The sequence below is a fragment of the Anopheles coluzzii genome, chromosome 2 (assembly GCF_943734685.1).
Source record: "Anopheles coluzzii chromosome 2, AcolN3, whole genome shotgun sequence".
NCBI classification, from domain to species: domain Eukaryota; kingdom Metazoa; phylum Arthropoda; class Insecta; order Diptera; family Culicidae; genus Anopheles; species Anopheles coluzzii.
In genome coordinates, this window is record NC_064670.1 from 90,313,368 (window position 1) to 90,329,433 (window position 16,066).

Genomic DNA, 16,066 nt, shown 5'->3' on the forward strand with positions numbered 1-16,066 from the left:
GAATTTTGCAGTCATATAGGGGAGTGTTGCAATCGACTAAGGGAATTTTGCAAGCATACCGTGGAGCTGTCATCAGACTGTGGGTGCCGGTGTAAAAAGCTTCGAATTGATACCGAAGATGTTTTCAAAAAAACATAATTTTGAGTTGTTTTTGTGTGGCACTTAGTTGTCGAACACATGAAGAACTAAATAAATTTTGCCCCGGAAAAAGTCATAATTAAACATGATAAATAAGTAAAACCATCCAAAAGCTTTTGAAGTATTTACAGCGCCACCCAACAGTCGAATGACAGCTTCACAGTATGCTTGAAAACTTCACCTAGTCGATTGCAACACTCTCCTATGTGTTTGCAAGCTTCCACAGCATGCTTACAACATTCCCCTACCGATTTGCAACATTCCCCTAAATGTTTGAACTATTCCCTTATATGATTTGAAACCCTGTAAAATCATCCTTCAGAAGCAGAAAGGATGCAAATCAACCTTCTAAATACATACACCTTGGGATAAGCACACCTGCATATTATACCCACTTTCATAGCTGCTCGAAAACTGCTATACAAAGCAGATGATAGACTAAAATTTCAGCCTACCATCTTTAAAAGGGAAAAGGGCCCAATATCAGAATAGTCTGCACGAATCGTTTGAAATAAATGTGTATAAAAGTACTAAATTTATCAAAATTGCCGAGTCATCAAACTTGTTTTAGCTGAAAAAAGTGAAATTCGACTTGCGCGTATATTAAAGTTACGCAGATTTCTTAGGAACGCATAAATCGCGTATCTCGGGAACAGACTGTATATATGTGTGTGTGTGCTTGTGTGTGTGAGTGAGCATCATTCGGGTCACGTTTCGGTACAGTACATACCGACCAAATGCCCAATACACCCGTGCTCCTTGCTCCCCGTACCGGGTTCGTCTCTTGCCCGTGTCGCGCAGTCATCGTCCGGCGAAAAATGGTGGGGGGATGGGGAAGTGTTAAAAATGGGTCACGAAATTAGTGACCCATCAACGGGCACGGGCAGGAGAGGTGCGACACCACCAATTGTAACCGTTTTACTAACACACGTTCCCCCATCGTTCGTTGTAGTTTTCCTTCATTTTGTGAATTAGCGGAAAAATTAGCAAATCTGTGAGATTTAAACATCGAAAGCGGAGAAAAAGGGAAAATGTGTACGTGAGAGAAGGCGCTAGTCCTGGTGACCCCCAGGGGGTAGGCGGCCCCCAAGATGCTGCCGCTCAACGCTCGGGCCACAACACGATGACGGCTGATGATGACGACTGATGAAGGGGTGGCGTATGTAATTTGTGGAGAAATTGTGGAAGGAGGAGCGCCCCGAACGGTGTAGTTAGTTCGCCGTCGTATGAGTGTGTGTGTGTGTGTGCGGTGGTGGTTGGAGGGAGGCTCGCGAAAGTCAATTTTGATTTGTTTGAAGCACGCGGGGAGCGGCCACCACAACAGGAGCGATTATTAGCCAACGATAGACACTGCGGGGAGAATCGAATTAGATTTACGTGGTGAGAGAGAGAGGTGTGTGTGTTTTCATGTGCGAGGAGAGGGTGTAGGGGTTTTAAACTGAGCAAAGCAAAATAGCGTTAGCGAGAAACAACGGAAGCAAACATGTTTAGCTGTCTTTGGCAATTATGGGATTGGTAAGCTTGTTTGTGTGCATAAATTGCTTATTAAATTGTGTGTGTGTGTTTTTGTTGTTGTTGTGCAGTTGGTAATTGTTGTTGAATTTGTTGCGATTCAATTCCCCCACCAACTCACTCCAATTATTTAACCGCATTGTGTGGCGCTTTTGTTATTTTGTTTATCACCGCGCAAGCAAATGCAAAACAATCTAACGTGTCTTCTTCTTTCCCTCCCCCCTTTGACAGGATTGATCCACCCACGTTCACGACGATGGAGAGCAAAAAGCTGCAGCAGCTGCAGCAGGCCAACTCACACCTGGCGCCGATGCCGCAGATGAAGCCACCGCAGCAGGGCGGTGGCGGCTACCAGCACGGGTACGATTACGGCGCCACCGGACCTGCCCCGGGCCGGTCGGCCATGTTTCCCGCCCAGTACCAGAGCTACGGCCAGCCGCATCCGTCGGCATCGTCGCTCCGGTCCCCCTACTCGACCGGCAGTCCCAAATCTTCGCTCAGCACCAACAGCGGCGCACTGTACGGCGCCACGGACGGGGCTGACCTCTCGTCGGCCAGCGGGGCGGCCCAATCCGGGTATCACCTGCACCCGGCGCACCATCAGCAGCAACAACAGCAAGGTTTGCTGCACGCCCAGCATCAACAGTATCGCAGCAACACGCTCGGGCCCGGCGGCAGCGGTAGCTATGGATACGATCAGCAACAGCAACATCAGCTGTACCGCGTTAGCTCCCCATCGAGCGGTAGTGGTGGAGAGCGGGAGCGGCTGTACCAGACCGCTCCGCTGGTACGGTCTGCTGGCGGTGGCGGCCCGGGCAGCAGTGGCGTCGGCACGCCCCACTCGGTGACCTCGGGCTCGACGGCCCACAACGCACCCATGTCCAAGCTGGAGCTGCAGTTCCAGCAGCTGCAGCGCGAGAAGATCCAGCAGCAGATCAAAACGGCCACGGAAGCGATCGCGCACCAGCAGCAAACGTTCGCACTGCGGCAGCAGCTCAACCCGCCCGTGCCGAACTACCATCTCAAGCAGAACCTGCTCCAGAATCTGTCGCAGCATCATCAGCAGCAGATTCAGCAGCAGCAGCAGCACCATCAGCAGCAGCAACAGCAGCAGCAGCAACAGCTGCAGGTACACAAACATCCACAATATCCTTCACAAGCGCAGCAGCAGCAGCAGAAGCAGTTAGCTCAGCAGCAGAAGCAACAGCAAATGCAAAAACAGCAACAACAGCAAATGCAACACGCAATGAAGCAACAGCAGCAACAGCAACAACAACAACAACAACGATATGCAGCGAACGGCGGTGGTTCACAGCATCGAAACGCGCCACCATCGAGCTTGAATCTGCAGAACCACTGCCAGCCGGCGGCCAACGAAACTGACAAGATAATGCGCTCTCACGTCCCGTCGTACCAGGGCACGCTGGATTCCGGTGCCGCAGGAGGCGCCGGTGGTGCGTACGGAGAGGAGGGAGAATCGCTGTACCTGCAGCGAGCCGGCTATCAGCAGCATGCGGGGATGGCCAACTCGCCGCCCGGCGGTGCCGCTAGCGAAATTATCATTCAGCAGAACATTCCCGGGCAGGTGGTGAACCAAGCCTGCCAGACGCAGATCAGCTCGATGGTGCTGGCGGGCAGTAGTAACGCAGCCGGGCAGCAGCAGCAGATGAAATCCTCCCCCTCGGACACGCTGTCCAGCCCGTCGCACGATTCGAGCGAGCGGAAGCGCAGCGCGGGAGGCCAGCAGCATACGCTCAAGTCGCCCGTCACGCGGCGACCCGCCAACGCGCCCGTTGCGCTGGCCGGCTGGCTGTACAAGCAGGGCTCGGACGGGCTGAAGGTGTGGCGCCGGCGCTGGTTCGTCCTGTCCGAGTACGTGCTGTACTACTACAAGGGGCAGGAGGAGGAGAAGCTGCTCGGCACGGTGCTGCTGCCGTCGTACAAGGTGTCCGCCTGCTTCCCCGAGGACAAGATCTATCGCAAGTTTGCGTTCAAGTGCGAGCACGCCAACATGCGCACGTTCGTGTTTGCGGCGGAGAGCGGCGAATCGATGAGCCAGTGGGTGAGGGCGCTGACACTGGCCACGATGATGATACAGCCGGCGGGGGCGGAACAGGAGGAAAGTCTCTCCCAGCAGCAGCAGCAGCAGCAGCAGCAGCAGTACAGCAGTGGCAAAGCGGGCGGTACTGGGACGGAGCTGCTGTCGAGTGATTCGAGCGGTGGGCCTCAGTCGCACGGGTCAAACGATACGATGAAACTGATCCAGCAAGCGAGTGGGAATGGCAGTAGCAGCAGCAGTGGTGGTGGTGGTGGTGGAGGTGTGTCTGCACTCAACGATAGCATGTCCATGCCGCAACCGCTGTACGCCAATGCTCCACCGAAGCCGAGACGCGTCAACGATGGCGGCTACTCTTCGCCCAGCCCCGAACATACGATGCTGCACGATCGGTACGATCAAATGGTGCAGCAGCAGCAGCAGCAGATGCTTGCCACCGGAGGACAATTCCCCCCGGGGGCAGTGGGGGGTGGTTCGGGCCCGCCGAACGGGGGCATGGTACTCGGTAGCAGTCGAACGCCGGCCGCACTAACGGCCCATGCGATCTACGGCGATCCGAAGCGAATCGAACGCGACCTGTACATTCAGAAGCTGATCGAGCAGCAGCAGCAGCAGCAGAAATTGAACGCTTCCAAGCAGCAACAGCAGCAGCAACAACAACAGCAACAGCAGGGAATGCAGTCCTCTCCCATGCACGGTGGTGGGGTACTGCGTAGCGGTGGCGGTGCCGGAACGAATCCCTTCCTGTACCCCAGCAACGATCGCCGGACGCCGGACACGTACGGGCCGCCCAATTCGGCAATCGATCCCAAGCACATGTCCGACTATGAGGACATCTACAACCTAACGATGCTGTCCAAGTCGCTGCCGGCGAACGCGATGGAAGCGGCGGCAGGAGGAGGGGGTGTGGCAGCCGGCGGGACAACCTACAAACGGCCGTCCAGCCCGCTGCGCTACGAAGGCAATGGAGCGTTTCCGGCGTACATGGGCGCCGCAATGTACAATGCCGGCCAATTTGAGGTGAGTGCTGATGAGAATTACCGTTTATAATTGTGATTAGATTTGAATCGGTCTGGGCTGGCTGGAGACAGGCTTGAATGCGTTGTTACAGTGTGTCCAGTGTGTGTGTGTGTGTGGTCCAATTGGGATCACGCACCCTGGGTCTGATCGCAGCGATCAATTTCACTGTACTGTTGGCTTTTCCAATGCATTCCAACGACTTTCATGTGAACGAATTAAGTGTAATGACTTGTGGTACAATGTCGTTTGGTACAGTACACGCACATATGGCAGTCAATTTCGGGCAGAAAATTTACAATTTTATTCGTATCTTTTAGACAGTGCCGGATTGCGCCCTGCATTAGATAGCTTGACTCGCATTTCGGGTTTAAAAGAGATCGAAAATCAACGTGATTTCAAAAAGACCGAAGCGTGAATGTGGGTTTCTACCAGGGATTCTTACACAGGTACACAGTTACTTGCTGGCTGAGTTGAAGCTGAAGAAATATAGGCGGTCCCTGAGATACACGGTTAATGGGGACCGAAAACGGCCGCAAAATACCGCGTATCTCAAATTTCCGCGTAAGTCGAAACTCGTGATTTCTAGTCAAAATATCACTAATTTTCGTATTGCAAGTAGGGGTTGGTTTTAGCCAACTAATTCATTATTTGACATTATTCTGACTGAATATAACAGTTTTAAACCTTTTGAAATTGTTTTTAACATTCGATCAAAAGGGAAATTATTTAACATTTGACTATTGATGTGTCAAATCAGTACAATGTGCTCAAAGCAAACCGCGTATCTCCGAATCTGCGTGTAAGACGTAAGAAGTATCTTGGGGACTACCTGTAACTCACTTTTAAGCTTCAAAATGCTGAATGCTGCAAGTAATTCCCATTTATGGAACATCGAATATAGATGCTCGTCACTATTGGGATGGATCGAATCCTACGATAACCAACTACTTGCACAAAAACCTTTGGCGTAATCTTCACCGTGTCCTAAACAAGGACAATATCACCATATCCAGGTTTATCTGAGGTCGCGCTCTCTCTTTTGTTGGCCTGCTCACGATAGAGCACGTCGTCGTGACATGGACAGGTCAACAATCACTCTGCAGGATGTTCGGTCCCTGGCTGCAGTCTCCCATCCATGTAGACACCCAGGCTGGTATTATTGAATCCGTTCGTAGCGGGAACGTACGGCGCTCGCATGAAATTCTAGGGATGGCAACACATTTCTTGCGCCCGCTACTACAACGCCGCGGTGAATAACTGTAGCAACCATCTAGTACGTTAAGAAAATGAGTGTCGGGACGTACGCCGCCGCTACGAACGGATTCAATAATCAGCCATACCGGCGAACTCGTTCGTTCATGGGAACGTTCGCCGCGACGCTCATTTTCACTCATTTCATAGCCCTCTAGATCAAAAATTAGAAAACCGTATAGATTTTGTACTGGCCAACCTAGCGGTACAACCCTGTCCACTCATGAGCGACGAATGTTTCTCGTCGAACGAGTTCGCCGGTACGGCTGAATACCAGCCCCAATCTCCGACAGGTCTCGCTTCGCCTGATCCAACCATCAAGCTTGCTGTGCTCCCCTGCGCCTTATGCCGAAATGGGGATTGCTGTCGAACACCTTCTTGGTGGGGCATGAGTCCGGCATCCTCATGACATGCCTCAGCCATTGCTATGCTCGGTTCACCGTACAGCTCAGCAAGCTCGTGGTTCATCTTTCTCCTCCACGCTCCATGCTCAAACACACTGCCAAAGATGGTCCGGAGGATGCGTCGCTCAAACACGTCAGAGAGCGTTTGCATCTTTCACTGGAATGGTCCAAGACTCTTGTCCATAGAAGACCACTGGGCGAATCAATGTGCGATATATCTCACATTTCTCATCTTCTCGATCTCAGCAGTCGGTGAAGCCCATAGTATGCACGATTCCCCTGCACAATGCGTCTTCGGATTTCGCTGCTGATGTAGTTTTCCGAAGTAACGACCGTCCCAAGATAGTAGAACTCCTTCACTACCTAGAGATTGTCGCCGTCAACTAATGGTGACCTCTAACAGCCGGATCAACTTCCCAGGGAAGTGGTACCGCGGCATGATGTTCCATAGCTCATTCCGGTCTATGGTGTTGTAGGCCGCCTTGAAGTCGATGATCAGGTGGTGCGTAGGGATCTGGCACTTTCAACACTTCTGGAGCATCTGCCTGAGAGTAAAACTTTGGTCGGCGATACATTTGTCCCCAACAAATCCATCTTGTTAGCTACCGACGAAATTTGTAGCAAGTGGTCCAAGTCTGCAGAACAGAATCTGGGACAGGATCTTGTAGGCGGCATTGAGGACTGTGATGGCTCGCAAGTTCGAGCAATCGAGCCTGTTACCCTTTTGTAGACTGGGTGAATGACACCCAGTTTCCACTCTTGCGGCAGTTCTTCTTGTTGCCAGATTATCAGCTGATGCATTTCGATGGTATGCCTCTCCGGCCCCATCTTGAAGAGCTCGGCCGCCAGTTCATCGCTGGCCGCAGACTTATTGCTCTTAAGCTGCTTGATGGCGCAGGCAATCTCATCCACAGAAGAATCTCATCGTCTGGATTATTGCTGTAGCTGGTGTTACTGTTCTGCTGCTACTGTTGTGGTTGCCATGTTCTGCCACTTGCACCAGCCTTTCCTGCCTCTACTCCATTCAGGTGTTCTTCGAGGTTGATTGTTATACCAAGAAAAAAAAATGGAATCAAATTGTATGATTCTTGTTATTAAGAACTTTATGCTGCGATCGTAATGCAATAACATTCCCGATCTTTTGAATATCATTCGAGTATGACCGCTTTATTGTATAAATTTGTATTAATGTTGTTTTATTGACATTACTATTCTACAGCATCAGTCACCGGGAGCTGCCGGTCAACATCCCCAGCACGCCCAGATGCGTGCACGACCCATTCCACCGAGCATTCCGCGGCCACATTCTGCAGACTTTCTGGACTACGAAGCGCGCCATCCAATGAACCAAGCAGCCGGCGGTGTGACCGATGAGCCAAGCCCTGTCCATCGCACCCCACGGCCCAAATCGAGCCTAGACATCAACCGAACGCCCGATCACTACTACTATTCCGAGGCCAGCTATGCCGAGAAGATGCGCCTGCAAAGCGCTTCCTACCTGCAGCGGACAAACAACCCGGGAGCTGGGGCGTCGCGCAAACAACGATCCGATGATATGCAAGGTAAGGAACAGCATGCTCGATATGAAATTACATTGCAAATCGAATAAAAAATGTCTGTTTGTATCACTAAATTCCTCCACCACATCAATTTCCACTCTACAGGATTGTTTGCCAGCGGTACGATGCCCCGGGATGGACTGTACCGGAGCGGCAGTGGTAAAATCATGCAGCTGCAAGCATCTGGCCAACAGGGTGAAGATTATCCGCACGGTGGCTCGCAAAGTATGCCCCGGCCGTCCGCTACCGACCATCGGACCGGTGGCACCGGTCAGGGCCGTCCCACCGTCAGCAGCTTAAAGAAGCAGGGCACCGCCCAGCAGCAGCAGGAACAGTTTGCCCGTTCGGCGAGTGCTCGGTTGCCCCGCAAGGAGGAAGACTCGTCGCTGCGAGACGGCGAACGCAAGCGGGAAGAATCCATGAAGCGACTGCTCGAGTGGAAGCAGCGCATGCTGCAATCGCCGCTGACGAAGAAAATCGCCAGCCAGCACGCGGCAACGATGGCATCGGCCGAATCGCTCAATCGTGGCTCCAATGCAAGCGTTGGTGGTGCCGATCGACGCAACGAGGACATCTACGGTCTGAAGGCAGACGCTGAGGCGCTACTGCGCGGGGACTACTACGCATCGAGCTACGAACGCCAGTCGGTGGGTGATCTGACGGCCCTAGGCTCGGTGACGGCCGCCAGAAAGCATGGGGGCAGTGCGGTCAACATTGCGCAAGCGTCCTCGTCGGCGTTCGGCAGCCAGATGAAGCTGAACGGTGACTACAACAGCTACTCGTCGGACGATGAAGGTAAGGTGTAGTGAAGCTGTGCATCTTGATCCATATCTTGTTATATACTGCACTGAAATGATACTCAATACTGACGTGTACACGTAAATGGTCTAACAAAATGCCCAGCTTGCTGAAGCGCTCTAGTTTGTTTCTTCTTCTCCCTTTTTTGATTTTGGCATTCTTCCCTCTTTCTACTTATCTCTGTGTCTCTGACTGTGTGCGCTATTTATATGTTGGAGTTTCATTAATTTAAGCTTTTTAGAGTAATATTTCCGAAATTTTGTGATTTTTGTTTTTTTTTCTCATTTGTTTCTTTTCCTTTGCATTTGTATCTATTGTGCTCTAGTGTTGGAATTCATACATGGGTTTCTATTACACGTTTGCAATTTTGTATGCATGTTTTGTCATTTTTAGGTTAAATATTGTACTAAGAAAAAAAATTAGATTGTTTAGATCACTTAGATCACTTTACCTAGAGTTGAACGTCCCCAACTCCTCCGGAATAGCTTAGCTGCCCCGTTCTAAAGCGTTCTCAGCGCGTAGAACATAACAAACCACTCCTTCTTATCTGTTTCTTCCTTCTTCCTTCCTTTCTCTCTTCGCCTTCTTTACAATGTTCTGGATTTGCTTAGAAAACTGTGTTTCATCATCTATTATGCGTTGCGTTTTAGTGTGTTTGTTTGTGTGCGTGTGTGTTTCTTTTTGTTTTGGCCTTTAAATTTCGTACTGTTTGTTTTTTGTACTAAGAGAAAAACAAGTCTTCGTCGATTGTAAAAATTTGTTGCACTACTTGTTCCACCGTTTTCCCAGTTTTGCCAAAATGGGAGGGAAAAACACAAAAACACGCGTGCGTTTTATTGTTTCATATTCACATGTGTATATATAGATTGACTTTTTTGTTGCTGTTTTGTATCATTGTTTTACTTCTGGTTTGGTGTGTTTTCTCTATACATTCATCTCTTACGCGAGACCTTCCTGCCTGGCAGCGTAAAAATAGCCAAAGAAGAGCCAAGCTCTGGTACACACAATCGAAAGGTATGGAAATATGAGGAAAAGTGTTGTCTCTTTGTTTCGTTATTATCAAAACTGCATATATATTTATAGTGGGAAGTAAAGCGGATTGTTGTTTTTCCTTCTCATCTCATAACCGAACAACCGAACAAGTGTCTACAGTCTGAAAAGCAAATCCTGAATCACGAGGAACGGTGAACTTATAGCCCTACACATCTTCTCATGTGACAACTCTCGTTTTTTTTTATTCACCACTGTAATTAGTACTAATCTCATGTTACCTTTCTACACTACACGACCACTAGTTCTAATACTGGCCTGTACTAAGCCCTGTACTAAGTATATGTACAGTGTATCTGAAATGTATGTATCGGTTAGAGCTGCCTATGGCTTAGAAGGTTGATGGCGGGTAACATAAAGACACCGTCAGGTTAAGCTAAAACTCTATCCTGACAACTGGTTAACCTTGGTTTCGGTACACATTGTTATGTATTTCGGTGAGCTTTTCTCTCTGTCCCTTTATCTCTAAACAAAAACAGTACAAAATTGTTAGCCTCTTTAGACAAGTAATGTAGCGCAGCAAGGCCCTAAATGGTCCTTTTTTAAAAAGGAAACGACAATCCAGGCTTATGGCAGGGAAACGAAAAATTATGTGCTACTAAAACCACCCCACTGCCCCTCTCACTCAACTCTCAACCCTACCCCCTACCCGACTAAGAGACAGCAAAACCCAAAAAAAAGAAGAAAATCTGACAACACTTATCTCATACCATACATTTCTCTGTTGTATGTGTGTATTTTCATGTATTATATTAGATGGAAGAAATTTTACGCCGGCAGGAAGGTCATCCCCACTACTACTACCACCACTCGCTAGTACCGCTTCCGCGCAAGAGGTAGCGGACGAAGCACCACAACCACCACAACCACCACACAATTTAACACCACACACCCCACCCCACTGCCACCAGTTTAGGGAATTTCCACCGGCTGGCAGCAGCACCACTGACAATAACAACAGTACGATGCACGCATTAACGCAATCTTTTTACGCCGACCCGGCCGGCACTGGTGGCGGTGAGGGTAATGCAAGGAGGATGCTCCGCAAGGACGATGGCACGGACCGAAACGGTCCACCGATCGCGCAGGAGGTCGAGCAGGGCCAATCGGCAGGACTGGAGACGATGATTGAGCGACAGGCTGAGGCAGAACAGACTGTTAATGTTGTTGATGATGATGATGATGATGGGGTGTATGAGGATAGTTTAGTGAATCACGCAAGCGTTAGCGCCAGTCCCAACCTCAGCGTGGACGCGAATGTATATGAAAATAGTTTTATCAAAGCGCCAAATGAGCGCAAGTGCGTGGAGAGGGATTTAGAGCAATCGAAACAGTTCAGCGATAGGGGCGGGTTACTTCGTCCCGCCATAAATAACCACAGCAACAACAGCAGCAACCAGCTGCCTAGTGATAAAGGTAGTAGTAGTAGTGTGATAAATGGTAGTGGGAACAATAACCCGTCGCTTGACGACAACCCGTTGCACATAATGGAAAAGGGAGGTTCGTCGTCTAATCAGCACGATCAGCAATTACAGTCGTACGTTCCAGTTTACAAGCACAGCATAACGTCGATGGGCATTAAAAGCTTACATTCCGGTTCGTCGAATGTTTCCAGTGGAGCAACAGGTATGGAGGGGTTCAAGGGGATGTCCGCTCCAACTAGGAGCGAGTCTTTGAGAGAAAAGCACGTGACGGAGCACGGTAGTGAAAATTATTCCGACCAAGAAGACATCGAGAAAGGTGCAGACGACGGAGAAGACATCTTTGAGTACACGGACGAAGATCTGGACGAAGCGCTGCAGCAAGCTGAACAGCCGGAGCCGGAACTGTCGTCCAAAGGCAACCCGTCCGCCGCCGAGCTACTGAGCCGCCGGGCGCTGGACGACGAACTTTCCCTGCAAATAATGGAAGGGCACTATATGCCGATGACGCCGCGCAGGACCGTAATCAGCTCGGCAAGCAGCTGCACAACACTTTCGCTCATGAACGCGTCCAGCAGCAACACGGCGGTTGGCGGAAAGTTACGACCCTGCGAAAGCCTGACCGCGATGGACATTCTCGACTCGATACAGAAAGGCAACGGAGAGATGCAGATATGCAACGCGTACGACGAAAGCACGTACATCGAGATGACAAAGGGAACGCACGGGAAGAGCGTGTTTGCCACGGCGGACGAGCTGCGGGGAACGACGTACGAGATGATCATGGTGCGTACGGATCCCGCGTCCCGATCGGCTTCGGGGAAGGGGGGGAGTGGCGGCAAGGCCGGTGAGTTTGGGCTGGGGAAAAATGGGCCACAACCGCCGCCACCGCCGCCGGTCGATTCGGAACCACTGTACATGGAGCTGTCGCAACTGCACAGTAACATCAATGCGCTAAAGGACACGAACCGGGCGCTGGCAGACGAAGCTACGCAAAGGGATGCGAAGAAGCAGGACAGTGTGAAGGGAGGGCCTGAGGGGGGCCAAACAAAGATACTAACGGGCGGCGGGACGGAAAGTACGATCGAATTCGGTGGCGAAAAGACGAGCACAATGGTGCGGATGAAAAACGCAATGACCGGCGGTGGTAATACCGCCGGTAGTGGCGGCGGCGTTGGTGGTAACAAGAAGAAGAAAAAGGATAAAAACTGGCCCGACATCGTGATGCAGTCGAGCAAGCCGGAGGACAGTGACAGTGAATCGGACACGGCCGGTGGTGGTGACAAGGCGACGGATGACTGTAAGCGCATCGCCAAAAAGAAGCACGGTGGCAAAGAGAAGAAGCACCTAGCGACAACGCACAGTGCCGAGCTGCAGAGCAAAACGATGGCCCGGTCGCGATTCAGTCTGTCCGACACCTTCCGGCCGGCGTCCTACTATTTGGGGGCCAGTGGCAGTAGCAACAACACTCCGTTCGGTCTTCACGGTGGTGGGGCGGGCGACGGCACGTTTGACAGCTTGCTGGACAGTTCCGACAGTGACATCGTATCTCCGCCTCCGATACCGATCACTTCACTACCGCTTGATGAACCCGATGGTACTGGTGGTGGTGGTGGAGATGAAGGGAGAGTAGGGTTGCTAGGACCGGGCATCGATTTCGCCCGATACGCCGACCGGGAACGGTTTCGCTCGAGCGAAGCGATCGATCTAATTAGAAACCATCACGCCGCGCAGCAGGAGAAGCGACAGTCGGTGCAAAGCTTGGTCGCGGGTACGTCCAGCGGCGGCCAGTCGTTGGCCGGCTCGATGAACCTTTCGTACGGGATGCGGCGCGAAAGTGGCAGCATCTCTTCCAACCGGTCCAGTTTGCGCAGCAGCTCGCAGGGTCTTTTTAATAGCAGTGGCGTTGCTGGTAAGCCTGGGCGGGATTCACTAGCGGGTAGCGGAGCGGACCGGTATGACGGTGTGTCGCATGCGTCTTCCGAGTATGAGCTGCTGCTGCGGGAAACGGGAGCGAACGGAGGACGAACGACAACGATGGGAGCGAACAGGGATAATAGCGCGTCTGCCCGCAGCTCGATCACGCTATCCGAAACGAGCGGGTCCATCGAGTGGAGAAGCCGATCGTGCATGGATGTGTCGATGCGGAACAAACGGCGACCGATATCGGGCAGTTCCATCAACTGCCCGATCGAGCTGGCATTGGATGGTTGCGAAATTGCCAGCGCTGAGGTCGATCGCTACTCGCACAGCGTTGGAGGAGGAGGAGGCGGAGGAACTGAGATGAACAGCAACTCGTCCAACTTTTCGCAGAACGGGCACGACAACAGCATCTACTACGAGAATGTCGACATGCCGGGTCCGCCTCCGCACGGGTCGTCCGAATCGATCGGGCGCACCAGCTCGTCCGGTCCGATTCTGAGCCCGCTGAGGGAGAAAAACCTCTCGCTGCACGATGCCCGCTGCCAGTCGGAGTACCTCGGCACGGTGCTGGAGGGCCACAGTCTGGACGTGGAGAATGCTTCCCTTTCGTCGTCGGCCCTCGATCCGGACCAGCAAAGCTCGTGCACACTGCGCGGTGATTATGAGCGGGCGAATCAGTGCAACCGGACGATTACACCGATCGAGGAGGGTGGCGTGGCGCACTCGGTCGTGGCCGAACCACTGCACAGCCGCAACAACAGTACACTGTCGTCGGAGGGTGCACCGTACTACTACTCCGATCTGCAGGCAAGGGCAGGATCACGCGAGGACGATCGAGTCGCGCAGCAGCACAGCCGTCAGCTGAGCAGTGAACGATGTGGAGGACCGACGGCTACGATCACCCAACCAGGCGACACGTTGAACAATCAGCGCGATCCGGGCGGGTTGCGCAAACCGACGACGGGTAGCATTTTTCACATCCACAATCCGCTGAACAACACGCTCAAGGCGGCCAACCTGTTGCTGCACGCGTCCGCCACCGAGAAGCACGCGGATATCGATCGGAAAAACATCTACGAATCCGACCGGATCGGGCAGAAGGACGTGAACAAAACGATTGCTGCGTCGCTGGCGGCGGGCGGCAGTAGAGCGGTGGCTGGCAGATCGGGTTCGTCGTTATCGATGGCCACCTCGAAGGATGGCAGTGCGGTGAACGTACGGCAGTCGACTGGTTCGTTGGGTGGTGGTTATACAGGTGTCGTCGGTGGAGATGGTGGTGCGTATTCCGCCGGCAATGGTGATCCTGCTGCAGGATGTAGTAGCAGCAGCAGAAGAGACAGTGTGCAGATGCAACAAATGCTTGATACGTCCGGGGGTAATATCTCGTCCGGAGATCAGCTCTGGGAGGAAGACACCCTTTGGCGGGATAACTTGCGCCGCGTGTCGCACATTCATGCCAAATCGATGGACAATCTTGATCATCTCGGTACTATTAGGTCACCATCGTCTGCTGCTCTGCTGGTGAAAACGATCAACCAACAGCAGCAGCAGCAGCAGCAAGAACAGCGGGAAATGCAGGATCAAAGGTTGCGTGACGCACACCAGGACGCTGCCCACGGTGAAGAGACGAACCCCAAACCAATCGTTAAGATCAATCGGAAGGATGTGACGTATGTTAACGAGCATCTAGCACATCTGCCAGTGTCGAAAGCAGTATTCGGCGAACAATCATTATCGGCTGCTGCGGTTGCTAACAAATCCATCTTACGCACTCCTTTAGCAATTGAAGAAGGAGCGGGTGGCAATGGGGACGATGATGATGTGTATGTGCAGCTTGCCAGCAACGTGTCCTCCTCCGGTACGATCGTACGGGACGGTCGGTGGTCCTCGTCCAGCGGGCGTGACTCGGATGCGGTGTACGAGGTGCTGCGCGACGAAATCAACCGCTACGACATCAATCGCGAAACGATACGCCAGTGGGATTTGATGTCTAGCGGGCTGGTCAATAGTAGCAATTCAGCAGGGGGCAGCACTTCCAGATCGGGTGGAAATAACAGCAGTGAAACGTACCACCAAAAACCGTTGTCTGCTGGTAATGGTGGCATCTCTGGCAAACCGAACGCTCAACAGCCTGCCATGGAGAGTGCAGGTGATGCCATAACGTTGCCCAGCGCCGGCACTAGATCACTTGCGGCGAAACAATATTACTTAGAGGCGTGTGAAAAACCCCACGACGTTATGTCTGTGAGCAGTCTGAACAGTGGCAAGCACAGTATGGAAGACAGTAAGCGAAAGATGGAAACGTTGAGAGATAAATATAATTTGGACAGTGGCAAACACGTGAACGCTCGAATAGAGGACGGAAGAGGAGTAATGCATTTAGAAGATAGCTTGAATGTTAGAAAAAACCAATAGGAAAAATGAGGAATTAATCGGATAGCTGAAACAAAAGCCAAAATCGTGTAAATAGTGTTAAACCTAACAAGCGAATATGCTGCACACTTTTTCACACTCGATTACAATAACAATTTTTGTACGATTGTATGCATACAATATTGGATGCAAGATATTGTTAAAACTACCATGTACAGTATATTTTTCATATTAGATGTAATTACATTCCAATAGGAATTGTGCGGTTGCGGTAATGTGCGAGAACCTCCGTTTACAAGGTGACATATGAAATTGAATAAGATAAGTTGGATAATAGCGCATTTATATTTTCCCTCGGTTATTATTGATGTAAAGTCTGTGCAGACACATATTGCAAATATTGTAAATATATATACATGTAAAAACAATGGAACAGCGTGAGCTTAAAATGTTTGTGTAAAAAACCCCAGATCATTTACGTTTTGTACAGGACATGAAGTAACAAGGTATGATGAACCATCGAAACACTATGCGAGTGCTCTATTAAAAATGAGATGATTT

At 51.3% G+C, this 16,066-nt stretch overlaps 1 protein-coding gene across 9 annotated transcripts in view; it reads left to right on the top strand.

The window, feature by feature from the left end:
• The window catches only part of LOC120947310 (uncharacterized), a 34,674-nt gene that overhangs the window by 8,033 nt on the left and 10,575 nt on the right, over window positions 1–16,066 (top strand). For 4 of the 9 annotated variants that reach the window (XM_049607202.1, XM_049607203.1, XM_049607204.1 and 1 more), the window contains exons 2-6: window positions 1,091–1,653; window positions 1,882–4,726; window positions 7,601–7,943; window positions 8,046–8,735; window positions 10,545–15,933. In XM_049607202.1, the coding sequence (XP_049463159.1) occupies window positions 1,622–1,653; window positions 1,882–4,726; window positions 7,601–7,943; window positions 8,046–8,735; window positions 10,545–15,547 (8,913 nt within the window). In that variant the 5' untranslated portion in view covers window positions 1,091–1,621 and the 3' untranslated portion in view covers window positions 15,548–15,933. Of the gene's footprint in view, window positions 1–1,090; window positions 1,654–1,881; window positions 4,727–7,600; window positions 7,944–8,045; window positions 8,736–10,544; window positions 15,934–16,066 lie in introns of those variants that run through there. The other 5 variants (XR_005750869.2, XM_040362517.2, XM_040362522.2 and 2 more) reach the window with 2 other exon arrangements.